Consider the following 25,545-nt stretch of genomic DNA (forward strand, 5'->3'; position numbering starts at 1 on the left):
AGTCAGTGAATTAAGTAAGGTCTGTAAATCTGTAGGAGCTGTAGGACGTTGGGCCGCTTCTCCAGCCGCGGGAATTGTGCAGCTCCGGGCTCACAGACTTCAGTCAGAGCTGAGGGGAAATCAGCTGAGGTAAAGGAAACATTTATGGGAACGAATTCGCGCTCATTTATGACTTAAGACCATTTTTTAAGGTGAAAAAACAAGTTGTGTAGTATGTAAATCAAATAACCAGCATTTAGTGAAGGTTAGCTGACTAACTAGCACTAGCCAGCTAAGTTAGCGCTAGCAAGCTAGCACTAGCTAGCTACATCGACGGTGGTAATTCGATCGTTGATTAGGGAGCTAGCATAGCACTAGCTAATAGCTAATATAGCTAGCTATATATATATATATATATATATATATATATATATATATATATTAGCTACTGAGCTAAACAGAATCTTTTAATACAGATTAATCAGGCTTTAGACACAATTACTAGCTAACTAACTAGCTAGTTATATTTAAAAGAAAGTATGTTTAAATCAGTTTGCAGGCTTAGCATTTTATTGACTTTATTAAGAGTTAAATTAGCTGCTAAATTAGATGAGAAAACCAATATCTGTAGCTAGATAGATAGCTAGATATTTTCAGCAACGTTGAGGTGACGTTTTATTAGTCAGAATTACAGTGAAGATAGCTGGAATCAGTTATCTAGATGTAATATGGTATTAAGATATAACTACAGTAGTGGCCACAGTTTGTCATAAGCTCTTGGGTTGAAGTTCATCTTATAGATAAGTGTTAAGTGGTAAATAAAGTAGTTATGTGCCCCTCTGTCATCGTTTCCTTTAGGAAAATGGCATCAACAGGAAGGAAACAGAACAAGAAGTCAAAAACAGCAGAAGCTGCTGCAGACTTACAGGCTTTTGACTTCAGTGTTGAAGAGGAGAAGAAAGGTCTTAGTGGTTCTGATGATGAAGCTAGAGAAGGTAGCTATAGCTAGTTTCTGTCTGTATGGGAGATTATGACAGAGGTCAATTAAAATGAATGGACAGGTTATGGATAAATGCTAGCTAATTTCTCTCAGAAAAGTCTTCTTAATACAGTTATGGCAGTTGTAGTAAATTACAACTGTATTAACTGATTAATTAAAATCATCCATACTTGAATGCTTTATTAGAAACTCCCATTGTTGACAAGCTGAGCAAGAAGAGGTGCAGAGGCTCATTTGAGGAGGATGACCTGGGTGTAGGTGTGGGGTGAGTTGGATATCCATGTTGAAAATAATACAGGTTATTTTTTTTGTTTTGTTTTGTTTGGTACTGGCTGATACAAAGACATGCGTGTCTGTCACAGCAATGAGGTTCAGACGATGTTGGAAAAGTTTGGAGGTAAGAAAATTTCACTTGTCAATTTGAGATGAAACTCACTGCGATCATGCTTTCTGTTCATTAACCAACAATGTTTTTTTGTAATGTTGTATGCATGAATGCTGGTAAAGCTGACATCAGTAAGGCAATGCAGGCCAAGAGGAAACGCTTAGAGACTTTCACCAAAAGCTCTCTGAAAGGCACTAACCAGAAAATAGAACAGCTGTGGAAAAGCCAGCATAACCAGAGGTAAACCTCTTGCTGCTCCATGCACATTTTAGTAGACATTTGTAGAAGGACTACAATTACCCCAGCAATAAATGTAGAGGTGTTTAAATTCTCCTATATTTTTCTTCTTATAATTTTTCTACAATAGGCAGAAGCTGACACAGGAGTACTCTCAGCAGGTGTTCTCAGTGCTGCAGCAGTGGGAGACTGATGTTCAGAAAACTGAGGAGCAAGAAGAAAAACTGAATGTCAGTGCTGCTTATCATGAACATCCATAACAAAGAAGCTGAATAATAACTATTTCACTTGTTTATTAAATTCCATTTTTCAGTTTTATGTTCCTGAGAAATGTTAGTAGAGAGTACAAACAACGTTAAACCATGCTTCAGTAAGTCTCATTATCTCTGCAGAACCTGTTTAGACAGCAGCAGAAGCTCCTCCAGCAGGCTCGAGTTGTGCAGAGCCAAAAAATTAAAACCATAAAAGAGCTGTATGAGCAGTTTGTTAAGGTTAGAAACTATGAGAGACCTTGCTTTATGTACATGTTACACCTTTCTCATATCTTTTACATATAAAGACTGGGTGGATGACATTTCCCTCCCCAAATCAATCCCTGTCTATATATGTTTTTTCTGAAGAACATGGAAGAGATGGAGAAGAGCCATGAGGTTTTTCTCCAAGGAGCGCAGATGGAGTTAAAAAAGGAGATAGCCCTACTGCAGAAAAAGATTATGATGGACACAGTGAGTGCATTTGTACATATTATTAATGTTCTTTGTTAGTTAAAAATTATATTGCATCCCAAATTTTGCTCTGTAAATGTTTCATAGCAACAGCAGGAGATGGCCACTGTGCGGAAGTCCCTCCAGTCCATGCTCTTTTGAAGTGTAGGTGATTTGCCCGATCTAGTTCGAAGACCTGAAATACTTTCAGCGCTCGTGTTGTCTTTTAGAATTTATAACTGTTAGTTGGGAAGAAATCAGAATTCTTTCGACTTTGTTTGCTTTAATAATTTACTATTTACATGTTCTGTGTATAATTTCTGTATATATAACATATCCAGTTTATAATAAATGTTGTATTCTGATTTGTTGATGAGTATGTTTTTTCTTACATCAAAGTAGTTTGTAAATTGTTATACTTTTTCAGACAGTATTAAACATTTTTTGCATACTAGTAAAGTATGGAATATCTGCATAGCCACTGAGAGCAGGAGGTAAACACGAGCCCTAACGCTAGAGGTGCTTATAGAGAGGCCTTTAGCCCCCAGGTTCTTATCGTGATGGATCATTCTTATATGTGCTTATAGATTTATGAATCAAGGTTGTCCATGTTTGTTGAAACAACAGTACAAATGTATTTTCATATTAGGAATAGTATTATTAATTGTATTAGTTTTAAAGCTGTAGGGCTTCTTTCCTTTGTAGAACTTCAGAATTAATAATGAGGTAGTACTAAGAAAAAGTGATAAAAAAAATTCTATCTTTATCTGACTTCATTAAGGATAGGGAGTTCAATACTGTTGCTGTTGCAGATTCCATTATTACAGTATTTGTATGTTAATTTTAATAAAAGTATAATTTTTGTTTGTAATATAATAAATAGTGATTAGGTAGTAATAAGATTTAAGCATTATTCTAAATATATTATCACACCAAACAATATGGGCAATTTTATACCGTTTTCTGATTTCATTAGTATAATGGAGCTTAGAGAAGATGCTATGGATTAAAATAGCTGTATATTGAGTATAATAATGTTTAATTCATTATATTAATGTTAATACTGTTTATAAATTAGTAATGAGGTAAAAAATAAAGCAACACTTTGGAGCTGGGTATTGAAGCTGATAGCCAATTATTATTATTATTATTATTATTATGTTTAATTACTCATAATGTTGATACTTATTGATATTTGCAGTTATTAAAGCATCAATCTGTATTTATGCATCTATGGTTTATTTTGCAGATAAAATATAATATAAAAATATATAAAAATGTAAAATATATATATTCAATAAAAATATATATCCTACAATATCAGTATTCCTGAGAATAAGGGTTTCCAGTGTAAACTGCTCCACTGAAAGGCCCCAGAGGAACCTCTCGGAAATGACATGAGCGGAAGGGATTTTTGAAGAAGAAAACAGTTGAATGGCGGTGCTCCGTCTCCATTCCCAGAGTGAGTGTTTCTACTGGTTTTGCTGGTTTCTTTGGTTAGATTTGACCGTCTACGCTTGGTAAACACAGTTTACATGTGTATGCTACCTACCACATCTGTGCTGTCCGCTTAGTTTTAGAATTAAGCACTGCTTTATATAATTATAGGTCAGCTAACTTAAGAAGGTGAAATCTTTGAATTTCCACCTTAAATGGTGCATTGACTGCCGCGCCGTTTAAGGTGGAACGGAGAATTGTAAGAGCTTGAGCCATACAGCTAAGCTGTTTACCGGCTAGCAGACAAAAGGGAAGCGGCTTAGCTGTTAATACCACCATATTATATAAGACGAGCTATTCTTTTATTATTAGTTATGATTAGCTTGCAGTAGTGGTGATAATTCGAGCAAAAATGTTAGCTGAAGTTGCTAAGCTCACGTATTGTGCTTGAGGTGGGAAATCCCTGTCCAGGAAGTAAAAATCCACCCCAGGATTTTGCTTCAACTGCCTGGGAGGCTCCGCTGCAGCGGAGCCTCCCAGGCAGTTGAAGCAAAATCCTGGGGTGGATTTTTACTTCCTGGACAGGGATTTCTCAGATCTGCGTATTCTGTCTGTTAGCTAATCGCCAGCATCTCAAATCGTGCTCTTAGGGGTTTTTTTTGTTATTGTATTGTAAACTAACTCGCTTAATGTTTGTTTGTTTGTTTCTCCATAATATTAGATATGAAATAGCCAAAGTGGAACACATATAAGAGCAGAAGCCATGGATGATAGCACACTGGAAAACCCGAGGCCTGATGGCAGTCCTTTCCAAGAGCTGGATGATCATGAACCAGCTGAATCTCTTAATAACGCCTGCCTGCTGGATGACAGCGACCTGCCGTTTAGTGATCTAGGAGCTTCTCATGATTTTTCTTCTCTACTCATTCCTGAAACACCAAGGTATGACTAAATACTATAATAAATATTGGCAAGTAGCTTTGCCACTGTATTTACCATTGCCTGAACATTTACTCTACATTCCTTCCTACACTATCTGTCCAAATGCTGGGGGACACAGCTTCTAACGGATGCATTCAGCTACTTTAAGTAGCATCCAGATGTGCGAATGCACAAACACAGCTTATCTAGAGGAGAGAAGAATCCAAAAATCTAGTGAAAAGCCTTTCCTGGACAGAAGAGACAAGTGTCCCAATACTTTTGTCCTTATAGCATATCAACAACACTTTGGCTCAGCAGTTAAACATCTGCCTGGAGCTCAGTAGGTTATGGGGTTGAATCCCAGCTGAGCTGTTCATGTTTCAGAGCTAAGATGAAGGAAATTGGCTGGTACATTATTGGGAAAGCTATCTAAGTGTTAACGTGATCCTGTTCTGCTTTGCAGCCCTGTTGTTTTTAGAAGGAAACGGCATTCCCAGGTAGCTGATAATCTCAGTGAGGTAAGGGTCTTTTAAAACCAAATTCCTTTGGTTGTCTTTTGCACAGACGTTACACCAGGGTCAAGCTTTATCCATATTTCTCTACCTCTAGGCTTCAGTGTGTGCTTCAAATGCCAGAAGAGCAGATATAAGAGGTTTGATGCCTGGATACCTCCACACAACTCCAAACTCTCAGAGAACACTCAAGCGACGGAGGCTCCAAGACCCTGGAGGGCACACTCAAGAATCGCAGGGAAGAACAGGAGGAAATGGATTTGTATCTGCCTCTGCTCTTTTATCTTCTGGCTGCTCTTGGCTGGAGTCCCCGCATCCTCCACCCTCCTCCTTCTCCTGCTCTTCCACTTCTACAGCCTCATCTTCTGCTGGAGCTCCAGGACATTCAGTGCTCGGAGCTGCTGTTGCTGCTGCTGGTCTAAGTTATTCGAGTGAGATGTCTCGCTATGACCGTGCCTCTACTGATCACAAAAACTTCAACAGTAAAGAACAGAAACCTCGAAGGAAAAACACTAGAATTTGTCCACGGTCCACTAGATCTTCATCAACAGCACCTTTGCCTGAGGCTCAGGAAAGACACTTGCTGGATGTGGTAGATACAGGTATGAAATTAATATATTTATGAATCTTTGGGGATTGCTAGAGTGATGTAGTCTGGAATAGATCAATATCATGATTAATTGGACATATTACCTGAATTACAATTAATGATATATAAGCTATATAAGCTGCTTTAGTTGCTCAGTTGTCTCGGTTTGAGTTCTTCATGTTGCAGACTGGATGGTGTGGAGTCACATGACTACACACAGTAGTCTGTTTTTAGGGGGACAGTACAAGAACATACTGGGGGGGGGTAAGAAATAATCAACATGGGCAAGATTATGTTGATTAGAGATTCTAGAGAATTTTCAATGAATCGTCCAGCCATAGCCTGCAATTTACTTTCTGACTGGTGCCAGATTTGACCCATTATAAATGATCTATTAAAACCCTACCATATTATTTACTGATACAGATAGCAGTACGGAATCTGTGAATCCTCCAGCATGTCAAATACAGGAGGAGATAGTCATCATAGATGAGGATGAGGGGGATGATGTGGTTGTTGAGGCGATGGTCCGCTCCATTCAAATGGCTGAAGACGAGGCTTTTGCCAGAAGTCTTCAGGTAGGAGTCACTACTATTATCTTTGTTATTCTGTGATTATGGGACAGTATTTGAATAGCAGTTTTTAAATTCATTTTTGCTGCTGATGTTTGTTTTCTGAATGTCAAAATATTGTGATCATATTTGTGTATAATAAAAATGTTTTAAATATTGTGGTATAATATTTTTACCATATCACCCACCCCTTTTTTCTAATTCATGTGGCTTTTCTTGTACACTGCTTGTATTGTTCTGCAGGATCAGTTTGACAGAGAGGAGCAGATGCAGCAGGAGCAGAGGAGACCGCAGACAGCACAGCCGACCGGACACCCCCATAACCAATCGGTTAGTTGTATCAAGTGCCGTCTTTTTCACTAGAGAACTGAACCACAGCACATTCTCAGACTTAGGAATTTAGTCAAACTCAAGTTTTACAGTGATTTCATTTGGTTGAATTCTGGATTGGTATAAAAATGTGGTGGGAAAGTACTTGTACTTGTGCTTCAGTATTTTATTGTAAGAGTAGTATTTTACTCCAGTAGTACTAAAAAAACTGAACACTTGTAGTCTTACTCAGAAAGACGCTGTCCAGGAGATTACATACCTTTCCATACTTTCACAATAATTGTTACAGATAATCATTTAATAAAATCCAGTGTAAGATGAATCTCTCCAGACCTGCTAATTACATTGTTAGAACCAGTACTGCCTTTAGAATAAAACTTCTCCACAGCTCAATGCGGGGGGCTTTGTAGCCCACTAGCCCATTCCTGGTATTAGGTATGGTGCCAGTAGATTCAAATTTCCACTCTACAGAACTCTTTCTAATTGGACTCCCAGCTACTGCACTTGGACTTCAAGTAACTTTCAAGTAATGTTCTTGTTTCTTGTATCTTCCTCTTTAGTTTGATTCCTATGTAGGTTTGGGCTGGATCTCTCCCTGGGCCTCCATGGTTAACTCTCCATCATTCAGAAACCTGGGGTTGACGGAGCTGCAGCAGGCCATGTTTGATGGACAGGCCGGTAAAGCTCTTTTTTTTTTTCTTTTCTCCTTTTTTTGTTGCACATGTTGACGTTTCCTCAGAAAGATTAATGCATGTATTACAAATTCTGGAAGACATGTATTTGCTGATGTTATTGTGACTTGGTCAGGTGGGCAAGTGAGACAACCTCAGGCACGCCGCACTCGCAACACTCGCCGCAGACAGACTCCCCACGTGCCTGTGGACCTGTTTGATGACAGCCAGGGAAATAACTATGAGGTAGGAACTCTTCATGTCCAAAGCACAGGGGGTGTGTGTATTTTGGTCCTTTTGTGGTTGCCAGTACGTTTCCTTTTGATAATGTTCGTTTCTCTGTGGTTTTCATCTTTAGGCCCTCCTAGCTTTTGAAGAACGCCAGGGTAATGCAGTGGCCAAGAACACTCTTACTAAAGGTGACATAGAGAGACTCCCTACAAAGGTTTATGACCCTGCACATAGTGCTGGGAAAACCGAGTAAGTGCAGTTTCTTCCTTCTTGCTCCAAATAGGGTTTTGTTCCTAATTCCATCTGTGTCCGACACAAACTGTGAATATGCTTGTCTCGTCTTGGTGTCTGTGTTAACATTTAGAAGAAGGAAACTTCTTTTTCAGACACAGAATGAGTAGCTTGTTTTTTATTGTAAATTACAGTGTATTGACAGCAGCGATGGCCTCTAGAAACATTACAAAAAGAAATTAATTATAGGTTTAGTTAAATGCACCATACAGTTAGGCTAGGCACCCACATTATCTCTTCTACAACACCCTGCATCGCTTTCTACATGACCACTGAAGCTTTATTATTGGAAAATAAGAAGTGCAACATTTTTAGTGTATACTGTGAGGGACAAGGAGTCATCTCAAATGTGTACATTCTTAAATATAAATGTGCTACAGATAACAATTTTTTTTCTCTATGGAATCACTACACAACTGTCTGTATGACCTTTTATTTTTAAGTGTGTATGTGTGTGTGTGTATATATATATATAAATAGTGATCCTTATTTTACTACAGCCTGGTAGACCTATTATCGCACAGAAACCTCAGTGTTCAGCTTATTTCAGTTCATTTGCACAATCACCAGAATACACTTGGATATACATGGATATTCAAGAAATATTATTTTGAGCTGCAGAAATTAACACACAAATGATGCTATTTATTAAAGGTAAATATTGTTTTGAGTACAGTTCAAATAAGTCTAAAAAATGTGTAATATCTTTTTGCTTTCTCCCTCCTACAGTTGTCAGATCTGTTTCTGTGACTACAATAAAGGGGAGAAACTAAGAATTCTTCCATGTCTTCATGACTACCATGTGAAGTGCATTGATCGTTGGTTAAAAGTGAGTCAACAAGATGCAGTTTCACAATATTTGAGATGTTTCCAAACATTTTACTGTTTAATCTTTAACATCACACACATTTTCTGGTTTATTCTTAGGAGAATTCCACCTGTCCTATATGCAGGGCAGACGTGTCAGAGTGCGGTGGCTTCTCATGACGTGTTCACTCAGGGCCGTGTCTCTACCTCACAGTTTGTGACTTTTTTTTAAATGCCCAACCCTATGCAAAGGATGGAGCAGATTTAAACCAGTGTTTTTAAGTGTTGAGACAGATGTTCTTAAAAGTTCAACAGTACGTTTAACAAGACCTCCACGTTTGCCGTTTATCTACTGTTGTTTTGACTTTTATAATAAAATCAATTTTATAGGCCAGCATGGAAATTGTGATTCATTCAGGTGGCTCTTTATCATATTAAATCTACATCACAGATTATCATATTGAATCTACATCACATACAGGCAGTCATTAGGAGCCGTTGTCACATTGTGAGCATTAGGAAGCACTTTCTTCTTGCAATAGTTCTTAAAACTAAAAAAGTGTTAAGTCTTGAGGGACGGCTTCCTTAAGTCAGTCCTGGGCGCCTCAATCTGCAGATCAGCAACTCAGTAACTTCTCAACCTTCTCAGGACTTTGATTAATGCAGGGCACAAGGTCACAGGACTGGCTTAAGGGTTGTCTAGAGGGTCTACTCATTCTCGTAGTAGCGCTGCTTCATGGCTCTGTATTTTCTCAGGTAGTATAAAGCTTCCAGCTCCTTCACCACATACTCCCCGCGGCTGAGGAGCTTTCTGATTTCCTCTGGGTCTCTCACGTCCCTGTTTTTAGCGAACGCAGCCCTCAGTCGATCCCTGAAATAATCGGCTCCTTTTGGATACTCCCGGCCGAGAAACAGCAGCTGTCACCAGAGATGAAAACAACAGCCTGAGATCCTGGGTTAGTCGCAGCGAGGCAGGCGGCGCTTACACTGTTTACATGGCGAAACTCACCGTTTTATACAAGCGCACCACCTCAGTCTTCAGAGGATTGGCCATTTCCAGCTGCAGATATCGGACAGGGTACTTTCTCGAATTTTAAAGAAAGAAATAGCTGTGTGTAGTTGCATGCATTTAAAGCGTATTGAAAGACTTAAAGATGAATATATCTAATGTTTATTAGAAATTCAATCGTTTAATCTGGTATCAAATGAGGTTTTGTAGCAGAAATAGTTAAACTGATAATTAAAGTCTGGATTATTTACTGGATACTCACCGGAGCGCTGCTCACCGAGTCATGTTGCCCCTTCGGAAGCTATGAAAACAGCAGGGTTGGAGTGAAGCGCCGACAAAATAAAAGTCTCCTCCAGCCTTTATGCTTTACACGAAGCGCCTCAGGTATCAAAGTCGTAGTATATTTATTCTACTAAAATATTATTTTATAGAGAATATAAAAGGTTTACTTAAGTAATAAAATAACAATTATAGACTTTAAAAAAAATCCCTAAGTTCAATACATAATTTACATTAATTTAATAAATCGTTACCGTAATATGATGAATGATTCCCCCAATTATTTTAATATTTTCTGTTTAACAACTAGCTAATTCCCGCGATTGAACAATTCGTTCAATTTCCTTATTTAATAACGAAAACATTCATTCTACACTCATTCACTGATTTCAGAAAACAGGTTGTTAGAAATAATTATTTATTAAATCAAGGGAACGATTTATGCTTTTAAATATTATTTTACGGTCTTGATACTTTAAGGCTTCCACAGGTTTGTATGTAAATTCAATCCAATTCAATAAAGGATTTAATAGCACACTACAGGCCTTTTTTCCCCAGACAGTCTTTTAGCCTAGGAAACTAGTCCAGGACTAGGTGCAATCACTCTCTGGGAACACAGCTCTAGGTGTCATCAAATAAAATCCATGCAATGCAATAAGAAATTACAATTCATTTAAGAAAAACTGCTTGATTACTGAACACAGATGCTGATACTAAGCAGTATAAACAGAAGTTTATTATTATTATTTTAAACAGGTCACTGAAATGACACCCATTTCTTGTTTTCATGAACCTGCCTGTACAGCTGGTGTTCACTTCATCACATGTACATGTTTATTTTTGAATTGTCTCTATGCAAAATATCCACCTGCACTGATCTTTGTCCATGGGTTTACAAAATGATGAATTTCAAATACCTAAAGCACACTCACACAATGAATTCTGGGGAAGACCCACAATCTCAGATCAGATCACACAACATTCACACCTGTAAGCAGTAATACATGTTTACTACTAATCTACTGTACAAAAAAAGTATGCAAAAATACCAAGTACAGAGAAAAGCTCAGACATTCTCGCTGGTTCTAAAGGCACAGTAACAGTAGAAAAGCCTTTCTGTAGCCTAATAGAAATGTGCACTGGTTTTACATACAAAAGAGGATGTGTGCCCTGAACCTGGGAGATAAGTGCTTACTTCAGATAGAAGCAGAGAGATATGACACATTCTCCCATTTATTCATCTCCCAGGGTAGTGCTGTAGTGCCACTACAGGCTTCAGCCCAACCCTTGCAAAAAAGCCTCATGGGTGCTTTACTCCACACACGTCAAAAGGGCGAAAGGCTTGTTAGTAATTTGCTCTGAGTCGTTTATTTTCCTCCTTCAGCTTCTCAATCTCCTCCACGAGAGAGTCATTTACAGAGTATCTTTCAATGAGTCCATGGATTTCATTCTGCAAGAGCAAAATATCCACATTAAAAGTCCATACAACACAAAAGTACTATTTTATATAATAATAATAATAAAACCCAGTAGGGCCAACAAAGAGAATAACACTAATGGGCTGCATGTAATACCTACCAACTGAATGTAGAACTGCCTCACCATTTCCACTTGGAGGTTAATAATGTCTCTATGGCACGTATCCCTGGAAATGATCACAGAAGGGGAGGGAAGGATGTTTTATTAATGGCTGGGGAAATCTGACTGTTCAGCACAACACAGATTAGCTAGTTATTGGATCCTGTTTCCATGCAAAGGCAATCATTAGTGACGCAACAACACACTAAATCCAGCCCTAACTTGACAAGATAACGGTTATTATTATTATCATATTTTGAATCTGAATTAAGACAAATTATGACTTCCAGTTGTGCATAATATATTAATTACACAAGTTATAATAAACAGAATACATATTGTCACTCTCAAGCAAAAACCTTGTATCTTTACCAAACCCATTCATTACTACTCTCCCTCTTCCCATCAAATGTAATGAGATGCCTCCTCCGACACATGTGCAACCAGCCACTGCCTCTTTTCAAACTGCTGCTGATGCAACGTCACCAATCAACCAACACACTCAAGAGGAAAGCACTGGGACTGTCTGATGCACCGGCTAGCAGATACCCTCGCCAGTCAGCATCACATTGAAATGATGTGGGGAGAGAACCATCTACCCGCCCGGAGAGAGAAAGGCCAATCGTGCACTCTTGGGGCAGCGGCTGCCGATGGCAGGTAGCATGACCCAGGGTTCGAAGAAGTGAACCTTGGGTCATAATGGCAGTACCTTAGTCTGCTTGAATACGCAGCGCCCAGAACATTTGTGTGATGGTAAAGATATTCTCCACAATGCATTGTCAGTGACATGATACAATATCATGATACACTGTAATATCCCATTTCTTTCATTGCACTACATCTAGAAATCAGATGTGCTAGTAAGTGAACAGATTTCACCTGAAGTCTTCTAGTGCTTCGTGGATCATGTTGCGCACAAAATTCATCTGGACAGACGTGAGCGGTGCTCCACCACTTCCAGCACCAGATGCAGCTGCTGCTTCTTTGGGTTTGGTATAACAATAGGTCATTTTTCAAAAACAATTATGATTTTTGTGTGATCAAAAGTGATCTAATGTCCCAAATGTCCCATTCACATACCAGGTGCTGGTACAGGATGGCTGCTATTCACTGGGGAGTCATAGGTGAGCTGGGTTGGCACTTCTCTCCTCTGGCTGCTGTGCTCAGGGGTGTTAAATGGAGGCACTGATTGAATGTGTGCACTATGAGAAGCAGGAGGTGTGGTCATAACGTCCTGTTGGGGACCATTATTCTTCTCCACCTGTGGATCATCCAAAATGTTTCAGCATAATTTAATTTTGAAACTGAGACAACAAGCCAAAATGTTTTCTTCGCTTAAGTGACTATTAAACATGTGACTGACCATTACGTTGTTGTGTGTGTCTGTGTGCACAGGCAATGTTATTACAGGCTCTTCCTCTTTGATTGCAGGCGGTGTTTGGACAACAGACAGTGGACTGTAGCAGCGACTACCAGGTGTGCCCAGTGGGTTTTTTCGCTGGGCTGAGCCATGGTACTGAGGTAAAAAATCTAACTCTGGTAATGAAACACATACAATCAATCAGGAATGCAATTCACTTCAAGAGAATCCAAATTTAACATGAGCTCAAGAGCTGTTAGTACTAAGGTTCATAATGAAACATTACCTTTCTTTCCACTTGAGGCATCACTTAGTCTATAATTTTTATAATCTGAAAGAATATATAGGAAAATACACCATTAGGATACAATAATAGTTGTGAAAATATACACACAGTACAGACTCATTTATTATGAGTAAGAGAGCAATTCAAAATAAGAGGGAGAATTCTCTTACCATCTCGGACTGGAGAGAAAATGTCCAGGCTGTTTCGGCCCACCTTAAACTTGTCTGAACCGTACTGGCCTTCAGCTTCTCGAAACAACAAATCAGCACTGCTACTGCCTCCTAGTGGCAACACAGAATATCAACAATCCAACTGAATCATCAGCAAAAAAAGATAACATCTATTCACTGCTACTCACTGGAACAACAATAAAATAAAGCACAAACCATTCCGTGATGTCGGAGTATCGCCACTAAAAACATGCGTTTTCAAACCTGAGTGAAAAAAGAAAAAAAAAAAAACACCTATCAGTTACTCAGGCAAGTACTCAGACAAACTATAGTCAGCATACAGGAGGCACAAAAAGCAAATACCATCAGTGACTGGTGAGAAAACATCCAGACTTAGGCTATTCCGGCCCACGCTGCTGAATTTGTCCAGACTGTGTTGCCCCTCAGCCTCCCGAGAGGACACATCACTCCCTACACAGCCAAAAGAGAGGAGAACAGCAGTCACAACAGTTTGGGTCCATGGATTCATGCGGTTGTCACCAAATTCTGACCCTACATTTCCCTTTGTCCGCTCATCACAACTGTACAGTGGTTATCTGACTTACTATAGCCTTTCTGTCAGCTTAAAGCAGTCTGGCCATCCTCTGTTGCTCTCTCTTATCATCAAAGGCATTTCAAGGCAGATACAAACTGTTACCTGGATTGTCTGGCTGGTTGTCAGAGGCAAGCAGGCCACAGGGCACTGTGGAGGTGGGGGTTGGAGGTCCACTGTGTTGATTCTGTCCCAGCTTCACAGAAATTCTCTTGGACTGTGATGAGGAAACCTTTCCAGACACTGTTTTACTGGTCTGAATAAAAAAGGGGTTTCAAGCATAATTAAGCATGCTGCTGTAGTGGAATGCATTAAACACACATTTACAGCACAAACAATAGGTAAATAGAGGTCATCTGGCTTACCAGTTAACTGTAATGAACTGCAAAGTTGAAAGCACAAAGACTGACATACCTTTAGCCTGGTATTAGAATGCTGGAAACGGATGCAGGTGACTGAAGTCTTGTGTGCTGTGGTAGTTTTGACAGGGGCACTTAAATTACGCAAGTCATACATGTAGATCCTTCCTTGAGTGGAGCCCACTACCAACCCAGCACCATCTGGTGTAAAGTCTACTGCCGTAAGGGGGGACTCAACCTGCTTACTGCGGAAAATACTGTAAGAAAGCACAAAACACCAACAATTAAATATAATTCCCATTCCCACCACAAGACTGTATGTGTCCATTTGTCTAGTCTTAAACTAGTAATTACCTTAACACAACATACAACATACAAACAAACGTCTCTTACATTTTACTGGCAGTGTCATAGCAGACGATCTTCTTATCCAAGCCCACTGTGATGAAGAGCAGATCATTGGCAGGGGAGAAGGTCAGGCCTGATGCAGGAGCTTTGTGTGCTCCCTCAAACGTGTGTAATTCCTTTTGTGTGTTTGCATCCCAGAGCACCACAGAGCCACTGTCCGACACACTTCCCAACAAAGACCGCTTAATCAGTGAGTACTTCAGGTCATGGATAGGCTACAAAGAGAGAAAACTCTTTAACTCACAGTTTTCTCTGAAATATTGTCCCACAAGGGTACTTGGCTATAGAATAGACTTACTTCATTAGGCCCATGTCCAAAAGGTTTGCTGGAGAGATTGGTGGTAATACTGTGGAGGATAATATCTCCACTGCTAGAACCAGATGCTATGTAGCTATCACCACCATTGAAGGACACACACGTCACTTCTTCCTTGTGATCCTGACCAGAGAAAGAAAACCTCAAAGATGAGTTTTAAGATGTTTTCTGAGTGTTATATATACGTATATATAAATAAAAGTGAGGTACCTTGAGGCTACGATGTAATCTCTTTGTCTTTAAGTCCCAGATGTTAACAGTGTTGTCCAGTCCCCCGCTGACCAGAAACTGTGATGTGGAGTTTAGCGCAACCCGTGTCTGCTTTTTCTAAAGGCAAAATTCCAAATACAGCACACATGAGTATTGTGAAATATTAAACATGCATACTGGTAAATGCTTTTTAACAATGTGCAGTTTGTCTACTAACCCCTTCAGCGAGCTCCATCACAGGGACTGGTGAAGACTTCAGGCTAGTCACAACCAGCTTGTCTCCTATACTGCTGGCACTGACAATGTACTGATCTGACTGGTGTCAAGGTACAACACAACACAAATCAGTGTATTAAAGTATTCAACAAACTAATTTTGAGATTGGCCATGTCCCTGAGGCATAATGGTGAATGGTGAGTCAATACATTTAAATGGGTTGTAGCGAATCAGTCCCAGTATCCAGTGCATGGGGTTTCAGATTTCACTTACTTTCTATCTATCTATCTTCACATGACCCTACAAACACCATGTCCAATGTCAAGTGTCAGCTAAAGGAACACACAGCCTCCCAGGAGTGGGCTGTGAACCAGTCAAACTACTTTCTCTCGAATGGTGAAGCAAACCCTGTACGAAAACGTAAGGCCAGCTCTGAAGGATACTGCTGCTGCTCCAGCATACTTGGGCCAGAGGGTGGGTGGCACTGTGGGGATTGAACTGCTCCATTACAGTCATTGAGGTTGAATCCCATATCTTCAGGCAGTCGCCTGATGACACCAACCGTGTCAGCTCCTCCATAGCAAGACTTTCTAAAGAAGAAGAAGAGAGACAGGAAACAGCTGTCAGATACGAGGCAAACACAGAGCCCTGAGCTCAAATTACCTTTGGTGAATGGAAAGCTTCCACACTCACACAGGCCTTCATCAAGCAACCCAGAACTCAAATATACTCCCTTCATTAGATTAACCTACTTATCATTGCAGCCATGCAGCTTCATTTTTACGGAATTCCACATTCTGACATAACGTGAATCTGGCAGTTGTCCTTTACATCGTGTCAAAATATCCTGATAAATGGATCAATAGAAATGCTCCTAAATTACATTATGAATTCAAATAAATTATTATTATGCTCCTATAATCCCATAAAGTAAATAATAAACATGTAATACAATTTAAAAGACACAAAAACACATTGCTTAGTGTGACACATTACACTGATTTCGCATAAACTATAACAGTGCTTTTGTGAGCGTTATTTCATAAATTTCAGGGGCTCAAAATAAAACAACATGCTGTAGAAGGTTTTAGATGAGACACTTGAGGTTTCTGAGTTATTTATAATTTAGCTGCACCTACTTAAAAGATCACTATTTGGCACTAGGTTGTGGTACTGTTAAACATTTTGGTTTTTAAATAAAATGTGTTTTTAATAAAGGCAAAGCAGTGTTTAATATAAATATAGTTTTTGATCTAATTAAATAATTATTGAATTATTAAATTATGGGTGACTAGGGGGGCACAACGTTGCACCCCTACTGTGCAAAAGTGCTGACAACTGTGATCTTCTGTATTTTAACTGTAGCTATCCTTCTAACCAACATCTCATTACTTTTCCTGACTTTATTACTTTATTTTTAGGCTTTATATTTATTAGGGCTAAGACTAACAGTTTAAACAAGCTCTAAACAGGCTGCCAAAGACTTCTGCACAACTGTGCATCAACAACCATCAGCTGGCTAACTTAGCAAGCTATCTTAGCTTAGCGTGTGTTCAGGTATTGGTACATTAGCTACAACGCTACATAACCCTACACATATTTCATATATCCCTGTATTTTAACATGTACACAAGCGACCAGACCAATCTACACAGGTATGCACACTTTTCAGACTTCTTTCAGCCAGCGAACTGTGAGGTTACCCCAGCCAGCCACCGACTGTTTTGCTAGCCAGCTTAAAAGTTGACATCTCTGAAGTATCTTTGCGTTTATCTTCTTACCGCGGGTTTTAGAGATAGCACCACTTTCAGCGTAGTCCAAATACTTCTGCCTAGACTGCAGGATATCCTCGGCTGTTCAGAATTATCACTTATTTCGCTAAACTTTCGGAAGATCACAAAAACAGTTTGAAAGTCTGCAGGCGGACGAGGGAACCGCCACTACGGCACAGCAATAGGGTCAAAGCTAGGGCTGGGCACTCAGGGGCTGGGTTCAGGGAGTCGGATCAATTTGCGCAACTCACCAAAGAGTCGATTCTTTAGACTCATAAACAGCTCTTCATTCCGCTGCTTTGCCAGTTATACTAAAAAAAATCGCCAAGTCGTTTCAGTTTAATAAAACTTTATTAATACTTTATGTTGTATATTATGTTTGTTGTGATAATTAAATGAAAGTGCAGATCCACATCCTTTTGAAATTCAAATGAATCATTATACTAGAAGCTCCTAATTATTAAACTCACTGGGTGGTTTTTGAGCAAAGGATTACACAATGCAAGCTTGGAGAAATCCAAGCAGCACAAAGAGATCTGGAAAGGTGCATTTGCTTAAAGATATGCAGAATGGTCATGCAGCTTACAGCTATCAGTTTTAACAATAAAACTGTGGACGGGTGAAGTGGAAAAGCAGGAAGAATAAGAACCTGAGACACTTTGACCAAAAAAAAAACAAAAACAAAAAAACAACTGTGATGGCTAGACCACGATCCAGGTCAGATCATCTCCAAAACAGCAGATACTGAGGGGAGTACACGGTATGCAGTCATCAGTACCTATTAAAAGTGGACCAAGGAAGGACAACCAGTGAACTAGCACCAGGGTCATGGATACCCAAGCCTCATTGATGTAATCCATGAAGGCCCCACCTCCCAGCTTACAGGACTTAAAAGATCTTCTGTTAACGTCTTGGTCCCAGAGACCACAGGACGTCTTCAGAGGTCTTGTGGAGTCCATGTCTCCATGGGTCAGAGCGGTTTTGGTGGCACAAAAGTGACCTGCTCAATATTAGGCAGGTGGAGGTCATTTATTGTAGAAATGTTGTAGCATTTATTCTCTACTTTCCACTAAAAAGGTTTTAGTTCATAAATCAAATGGCAAACCCTGACTCCGTAACCAGGCACAGTGAATATCAGCATGGCTATATAATACCAAACAGCAGTGTCACATTTTCATGGCAATATAACAACACAGCACATTTGTGTAATGTCTATTTGCATATACTGTAATATGAAGATGAAAATATGGAAATTATACATTCAAGGTCTAATGACTGCTTTGAGTCCCACATATGGCTACTATTTACCCTTTACCTTAAACCACCAGTCAGCTTTTATTATTGCATACTAAATATTGCACAAATATTCTCCAGTGTATACCATTACAACAGAAGAGATCGAGGCAGGATACATTGCATAGTGGAAAAATATCCAAGATGAAAGAGAAGCACATTCTTTCAATAAAAACTTCTGATCACTGAATTACACAGCTTTCACCAAACACCAGGGACTTTACGAGTTCGTAGTATGGCTTAGTGCACCGCTGATCTGTCGTCATTGTGGCAGAGGTACAAGGACTTTGACGTAGCTGATGGGGAAAAAGCCTGACTCCCCACTGAGCAGGCCTTCATACCAGTTCTCATCAATCTGGTTGGTGAGAATAATGAGATCTCCCTCCTTGAAGCCCAACTCTCCTTGATTTTCAGGTTTAAAGCTGAAAAGTGCACGACAGCAAGGCTGGTCCAGATGGGAATCGCAGTCTTCTGAAAAAAAACATGATAACGTCACATGAATGCATTCTGTTGTTAAATACAGATTCAAAGTGGGATCACACTTTACAAATCTGGCAACTTGTGTGACAGACAGGGTGTTGTATCCAACAGAACATCAGGATAGATGTGAGCGCTTGGATCAAGTATAAAAGCAAGTGTTACCTCAACGTTATTGGTCAGCTGATCCCAAAAGGACAATCGAAATCTGAATTCTTAAACTGGAAACTGTTTACTCACGTTTGTAAGCTGGATGTTCTGAGGTTTGTGGTATGAGCGGCGTCTGGTTGGATGTGTGAGCCACAGGAGTGGCATCTATCAGGAATAGAAAAACTGTTTATTAGCATACAGACGCATGAAAAAGTCAACCTGAAATCCAAACAGACCTTTTTTACCTTCTTATTTCATGTCTCTGACAATATTAAGTGCAATTTATTAAGTCATTCAAAATCCTTTCACTTTTAAAATATCCTCAGAATTTGGGTAAACATAAAATAAACCAATATATCATGTTTCACCTCCTCTTCCTGACTCCACCCCCAGAAAGTGTGTTTTCCAATTCACATAGACTTTAAGAGTCCTTCAGAATTCTAGAGTCATTGCCTATGGTCTGGCAGGTGAGGACTGGAGCAAAGCAAAGGACAGAGGTGAAAGAAGATGGAGAGCCAGAGTCAGGAAACCCAGAAGATAATAAACAACAACCAACTTACAGCAGCTAACAACAGTACAGCTGACTGAAGTTAGACCCAATCATAAAACAACTTAATAGGACATACCAAGTGAAATAGCAAAGATACCATTACATGAAAAACCAATATACACTCTATGGACAAAAGTATTGGGACATCTCTTCATTCGCAGTTTCTTCCAAAATCAAGGATTTTAAAAGAGAGAGTTTATCCTGCCTTTGTTGGTTGCACATATGTTTTAGCAACTGGTGCAACTTCTAGATGCTGAATGCATTTATTAAAAAGGGTGTCCACAATTATTTGGACATATAGTGTATAATAATACAAAAAAATAATATATATCATTAGTCATGCAAAAGATCTTGACCATTTTTGTTGTCTTCACTTTTTGAACATAATCTGGCTTTACCAAATTCCACAATAGACCAATAGAAATGCTCCAAATTGAGTTTTACATTGTACTTTTATTTAATATCGACAATATAATCATGCTTTGTTCCTTTATACCCAATACATCATGCTTCAAAGTTCCCACCCTCAAAATCCTGAAAGTCCCTTAGACCAAGTTTGTCTAAATTAGAACATACTTACTTTTCTCACTCAATGCATCAGTTATCTCAGTATCTGCAAAAATGCAACATTCAAGGTTAAAGACTTAGGCCCTTTATTAAATCTTAATGAAGAGCAGATTATACTTGAAGAATCAGTAGGATTAGAGGACTTTCAGTAAGTTATAGCGTCCTGACAACGCTAAAAATATCACTGCACCTGAAGATCGTACTGACGAGCAGGTGGAAAATCCATAAATGTCAGTGTAACATATTGTACTTGCGATGGATTTTGATATGAACTCCTTCTTTGGTCTGTTGCTGGTATCGGTTATTCTGAGTAAAGAACAGATGGTCCATTCAGAACCCACATATATCACTGCTGGAGTAAAACAGGTATGACGTGTAAAGGGCTGCTTATCTGACCTGTTCTGCAGACTACTTCTGATGTTTTCCAGAATGAGGCATGACTGCCGATGGTAATCCAGTGCTGCATCAACGAGGCCTAATAGCTGCCGCACCTGTTCAACCTGAAGCACACAAATCAACACTGCAAATGCCAAAAGGACCACATAAGAAATGGAAGTAGTGCCAAGTAGAAAGAGTCTGACTCCTTTTCAGATTTCTTACATCATTTTCTATAAGGTTGAACATGCTTCTCTCTGCCAGCTCTTTGGACTCCTCAAACTTCTCCAGTGCCTGCTTAATCTCAGAGTCTGCGATCTTCCCTTTGCGCCTTTTCTTGTAGTCAAAGTCTAAGCGGCGTCCCTCAAGTTTTCTCAGATGGTACTGTCAGAGAAAAAAAAAAAATCAGCACAATAATAAAAATCAAATATTACATTTGATCATAATAACATAATACATATATCCATTATCCATTTAGGGTATTTCATGCAATTTATTTTTCTACTACTGTTTATAAGTTTAAAAGCACTGAGTAAAATGTTTTATATTATTTCAATTATTTATTTATTTAGTTTTATTTCTAACAACAATTTATTTCATCTTCATGGATGATATTAATAAGACTCACCATAATTTCCTTCAGATCTTTGTCCTGCAGTATCTGAAGTGGATCAATGAAGCTGTGTTTGACACGCACATCCAGACAATCTCTTACCTGGGCCATCTGTTTCAAGGCCTGTCCCATGTCCACCAGTGCACAGCCTAGAGGAAAATGTCATTATCAATGGTGTAGCTCAACACGACAGACCCACTGGACTGAGCAGACGTCATACAGTCTGTTTGATATTTGGCTTGATTTGTAGCTTTTGTCTCCATTAAATATACTGGCAGAGCGGATTAGCGTGTGGATGCACATGGCTAGTGGATGAGGGGAAATCGGAGAAAGAAGACAGCAAAGTTTGATTCAATTGTTCAGACACAGCCCACCTTTCACTCATTCAAAAATTGTAAAGTAGCCTACCCAGTGTGTCTGTCTGCCTGATTTCTGAGCAACAAAGTATATTGTATTACATTGTATTTAACAAATCAAAGCCTGAAACACGCCTTTAATTCATGGTAAATAGGTGGAGCTAAACTGCTGTAGGCTGAACTGGAGGCAAATTATATGTAAATGTATATATATGTAAGCAAAACAGGCTGAAGGTTGCAGCTTCCATATGCAATGTTCAGTTACTACATCAGACTCCTTATGAGAAAATGTACTTTTTGGCGATAATATCGTTAGCGTTTCTAAAATGAGCCTTGCTAAGTTTTATCCTAGCCGATGAACATACCAAATGCAGATTCAATGCCAAGCTCACTGCCATAGCGCAACATGCAGTCTCCCAGCATTCCCTCTGTCTGCGGATAGCCAACTGTCTTCACCTGACCCCGGATCCTGGACATTGTGTTGAGCATGCTGAGTTTTGCTCGATATGCTGAGAATCAGGCACAGATAGTAGAATTAGGATGGCTGAATCGTCCCCCTCTACTGTACTGTATACGAGAGCGATTAAATATTTCTACCTGGGTTTGGCTGAAGGTACTCTGTGGTTTTTGGAACAAGGTCGAGAATCAGTTTTTGAGTGATTTCAAACTTCTACAATAGAGCAATCAATGGATAAGTATTTGGTTGACAAGGTTTACACTGTTGACGATTTCAACTCTTTCTTCAATGTTGGCCAAAACATTTATTCATACCTTTTCCATCTTGACGAAATCTTCATCCAGCTTTGTTCCTTCAACTCCATTGATCTTTTCATTGAGCAACTGAATTGAGAAAAAACAAGACACTGTGAGTAACGGGCTGTAATGATGTTTAATGGACTGAACAACAAGTGAAAACAGTGAGTAACAACTGCTTGTTAAACAAAGATACCGGCTTTCTAACTCTGCCGTTGATTGTAAGGATAAAGTGGCTTCATTTTGTTGGGACATCTAAAAGAAAACAGGCCTAGGAAAGTGTAATAGACTTGCACACAGGAGACTGAACAACTATTTGTACAGTTCGCAATGCATGTTACCCAGCTTCAACAGCTCAGTCAAATCTAACAGAATACACAAAGAAAGAAATGCATTACTTTATCAATTCCTTACTGCAACACCTTGATCTGACTGCTGCCTTATGAACAGAGCTTCATTTGAGGGAGGGGGGGGGGGGTGAAGCACAGGATGCCACCCCACCTTTCCATCTCATGTCTATCATTCTACCCTCTTAAAAATTAAGCTGCTTCAAACATGCCAAAGATAACCACTTTTGGTACCAAAAAGAACCATGTTTCTTACAGAGATGCGTAAATGTGAAGAACCTTCATATAAAGTCTCTCACAACATCTTCAATCTCCATTATGAACTTCTTCAATCTTCATTACAAACAACGTTCACTATGAAGCCAAAACTGGTTACGTTTAAAGAATTTGAAAGACCTGTAATTTTAAAAGTGTCCATCTCCATATTTAAACCCTGTGATGGATTGGTTTTCTCAGATTCTGGGTTAGCTCTGAACCCACAGCGAACCTGACCAAGAAGAAGTCATAAGAATGGATAGATAGATAGATGGGTCCATATTTGAGATTTCCACAGCTAGCAGGAGTACCTGCTGCCTCCAATCAGCTAAATAAACCCCATGCAAGTTATTACAGGCCGACCACAGTCCACAAGTGCACTCGTAAGTGTGCTGATAGAAGCCTCAGGCTTTTACACAGTTGTGATATGGTGTTCTGTAAACAGTGGCCCTGGTTCGAGCTATACTGAAGTCAAGGCTGCTTGTTATCAGGTATAAAAGCTTTGTCTCGTCTCTGTGATGGGGCTACCGTCCATGCTGCTTCAGTTTTCATATCGGTGAAGGCCACTGTATCAGTCCCTTTTTAAAATACTACCAGAGTGTATCTCTGTCCCGGTGTTCCTGGTGTTTATTTGGCAATAATCCTACAGCCGTGACCTTACCTTTTTTTCCTGTGTGGGACAAAACAAATATAAATGGCAGTGTAAGGTAGTGTGAGGACCTGGGTGATTTGTAAAAAGCAGGAGGTCATCTAAAAATATCTCTTAAATAAATATAATAATAGTCTTGTTCTGCTGTATTAAGTCAAATTGCTTACCAGTATCAGCTGCTTTGTTAATGCCCTCATAACACTAAGAGGATTGATTCAGGGTGCTGTGAGAACAAGCCCTGAAAGCCCTGCAAAACTCACTCTTTCTATGTCAAAGGGAGATTTTCTTTCAGTAGGTGGGTTTCTCCTCAAGCTAATGTATCTACCATCCAAAAGCTGAAAAGAACCCAGAACGCTCCATGTGCGCTTCTGCTCTCCTGTCAGCAAAGTCACCCTAACCTCTAGAGTCTAGACCCTCCTTGTCCAGCACTTCTGCTACTGCAGTAATTCAATCCTGCTTGGAGCCACAAGGTGATTGAGGTGTGTGCATTGCTTTGATTACATAAGGTGGGACAGCAGTCCTCCTGCCATTCTCCCACTTTTCTTCCTGCACTGCTCCATAACAAGTTTCAAAACCTGCCTCCATAAAAGTACAAAGTTCCTGTACAAAGGCCAGCACTGATTGCTTTATTACAGTCCTCCTATAGTTCTGCGTTACACGTGACTATGAACAGCCAGGGTCAGAGCCAGCATTAATCAGGGGAGAATTTGAATGTAGGCTGACACAGTTTCTAGATGGAGTCTATTTTCAAGCACATTTCAGGAGGAAAAGACTGAGGCGCCGTGAAACCACCACGTCTCCTCATGTCATACTACAGGAGTGATGGAGTGACGGCACTGACTGTAAACAGCGCGAAAACACTGAAAACATGTGACTCTCTTTACCTGACTTGCTTTGTGCAACTGTTTCTTCAGTCCAGCCACAGACATCCTGCCGCTTTCGCCTTCGAGACCAATTCCAGACCAACAAAACCACCCGAACAAAAAACAAACGAACAGTGTTGACGTTAGGAACTGTTAAAAGCCCTGATACTGACCCTCCATCTACGCAGGACCCGTCCGAGCAGGGCAGTGCAGCAGCTAGGACACGGCGAAGGGCGGGGCTTGTACAGAGGCCCCGCCCGTCGCCTTTGTAGTCCGCCGCATTGTCCCGCGTCCTCGTGCGCTGTGGGACGACGCCGTGACATGATTGGTGGAGCGGTTGCGTACAAGAGGAGGAGCAAAAACCGGCACGATAGGTTTTGTTTTTATTCGGACAAATATGATAAGCTAATGGTCCAAAGTTCAGATACAGAAAACGAATTATTAATATATTATTATTATTATTATTATTATTATTATTATTATTATTATTAATGTATAAGCTTCCACAGAAACGTCTAATTAAAAATGTTTAAAAAAAAAGGTCTGACCCTCCCAGCCAGAAGACTGAGTGGAAGGAGTTAAAATTGTCTTTAAAAACTGGCCAGTGGAGCTTATTACATGTGGCATTTTTATGACCTCCTTGCACTGTGATTGGCCGGTAGGATCCCGTGACTCATACTGCAATTGGTTAGCAGTGATTAGGAATCCTGCAATGTGATTGGTCACTAGGATTCTGCACCTTGCACTCTAGCACAATTCATTCTGCCCTGTTGGCTATTTGGATTTAAAATTCTGCTCAGTGACTGGCTACAGGGTCCCGTGTTCTGTGATTGTCTACTGTGCGGTGGGCTTTGTTGAAATTAGGGTGAGGAAATCTAGTGGCTGATGCAGTCAATGATTGCACTCTGTCCACTTCACTGAATTTACTTTTCATGGCTACAAAGACTCTTGCTCTTACTGTCAGATAAAGTAACACGTTAACCGATTTGTTAACGTTTAATAACTTCAGTTAAAGTTAAATGACTCATCTCGCATTATAACCAATGCTTAAAGGAACTGTGCTTATCTCGTGAGAC

General features: G+C 39.7%; 5 protein-coding genes across 9 annotated transcripts; 2 read left to right on the forward strand and 3 right to left on the reverse strand.

Annotated features, from left to right (window-relative positions):
- Nucleotides 1-841: 841 nt before the first annotated feature.
- On the forward strand, nt 842-2,485 carry sycp3 (synaptonemal complex protein 3). The gene is made up of 8 exons (XM_072663726.1): nt 842-974; nt 1,166-1,244; nt 1,342-1,376; nt 1,487-1,604; nt 1,732-1,831; nt 1,994-2,092; nt 2,222-2,326; nt 2,414-2,485. The coding sequence occupies exons 1-8, from the start codon at nt 842-844 to the stop codon at nt 2,465-2,467; spliced, it is 723 nt and encodes a 240-aa protein (XP_072519827.1). The 3' UTR covers nt 2,468-2,485.
- Nucleotides 2,486-3,713: 1,228 nt separating this feature from the next.
- On the forward strand, nt 3,714-9,058 carry LOC140541377 (uncharacterized). 2 transcript variants are annotated; one of them, XM_072663983.1, is made up of 11 exons: nt 3,714-3,767; nt 4,464-4,684; nt 5,127-5,181; nt 5,273-5,777; nt 6,191-6,342; nt 6,580-6,666; nt 7,227-7,344; nt 7,474-7,583; nt 7,696-7,817; nt 8,589-8,688; nt 8,787-9,058. In XM_072663983.1, exons 2-11 carry the CDS (start codon nt 4,506-4,508, stop codon nt 8,844-8,846), a joined length of 1,488 nt encoding a protein of 495 aa, XP_072520084.1. In that variant the 5' UTR covers nt 3,714-3,767; nt 4,464-4,505; the 3' UTR covers nt 8,847-9,058. The 2 variants fall into 2 exon arrangements, with proteins under 2 accessions (XP_072520084.1, XP_072520083.1); XM_072663982.1 differs by having other exon boundaries at nt 8,589-9,058.
- On the reverse strand, nt 7,963-10,005 carry lyrm5b (LYR motif containing 5b). 3 transcript variants are annotated; one of them, XM_072663985.1, is made up of 3 exons: nt 9,938-10,005; nt 9,676-9,747; nt 7,963-9,584 (listed from the first exon to the last, which is right to left on the reverse strand). In XM_072663985.1, exons 2-3 carry the CDS (start codon nt 9,718-9,720, stop codon nt 9,375-9,377), a joined length of 255 nt encoding a protein of 84 aa, XP_072520086.1. In that variant the 5' UTR covers nt 9,721-9,747; nt 9,938-10,005; the 3' UTR covers nt 7,963-9,374. The 3 variants fall into 3 exon arrangements, with proteins under 3 accessions (XP_072520086.1, XP_072520085.1, XP_072520087.1); XM_072663984.1 differs by having other exon boundaries at nt 9,676-9,751; nt 9,938-9,981; XM_072663986.1 differs by having other exon boundaries at nt 9,676-9,726; nt 9,938-9,970.
- Nucleotides 10,006-10,368: 363 nt separating this feature from the next.
- Nucleotides 10,369-17,382, reverse strand: nedd1 (NEDD1 gamma-tubulin ring complex targeting factor). The gene is made up of 17 exons (XM_072663223.1): nt 17,231-17,382; nt 15,893-16,039; nt 15,451-15,545; nt 15,234-15,350; nt 15,006-15,146; nt 14,693-14,922; nt 14,355-14,556; nt 14,046-14,196; nt 13,712-13,819; nt 13,565-13,612; nt 13,349-13,459; nt 13,179-13,223; nt 12,896-13,068; nt 12,613-12,793; nt 12,412-12,514; nt 11,533-11,599; nt 10,369-11,404 (listed from the first exon to the last, which is right to left on the reverse strand). Exons 2-17 carry the CDS (start codon nt 16,026-16,028, stop codon nt 11,300-11,302), a joined length of 2,013 nt encoding a protein of 670 aa, XP_072519324.1. The 5' UTR covers nt 16,029-16,039; nt 17,231-17,382; the 3' UTR covers nt 10,369-11,299.
- A 171-nt stretch (nt 17,383-17,553) lies between these two features.
- sh3gl3b (SH3-domain GRB2-like 3b) lies at nt 17,554-24,685 on the reverse strand. Of its 2 annotated transcripts, XM_072663070.1 has the most exons (11): nt 24,491-24,685; nt 22,374-22,442; nt 22,200-22,272; nt 21,968-22,111; nt 21,262-21,395; nt 20,859-21,017; nt 20,655-20,758; nt 20,449-20,564; nt 20,272-20,304; nt 19,232-19,306; nt 17,554-18,985 (listed from the first exon to the last, which is right to left on the reverse strand). In XM_072663070.1, exons 1-11 carry the CDS (start codon nt 24,533-24,535, stop codon nt 18,777-18,779), a joined length of 1,161 nt encoding a protein of 386 aa, XP_072519171.1. In that variant the 5' UTR covers nt 24,536-24,685; the 3' UTR covers nt 17,554-18,776. The 2 variants fall into 2 exon arrangements, with proteins under 2 accessions (XP_072519171.1, XP_072519172.1); XM_072663071.1 differs by lacking the exons at nt 17,554-18,985; nt 19,232-19,306 and adding an exon at nt 19,313-19,615.
- Between the last annotated feature and the right edge of the window lie 860 nt (nt 24,686-25,545).

Source organism: Salminus brasiliensis, chromosome 19 (genome assembly GCF_030463535.1).
Source record: "Salminus brasiliensis chromosome 19, fSalBra1.hap2, whole genome shotgun sequence".
Lineage (NCBI taxonomy): Eukaryota > Metazoa > Chordata > Actinopteri > Characiformes > Bryconidae > Salminus > Salminus brasiliensis.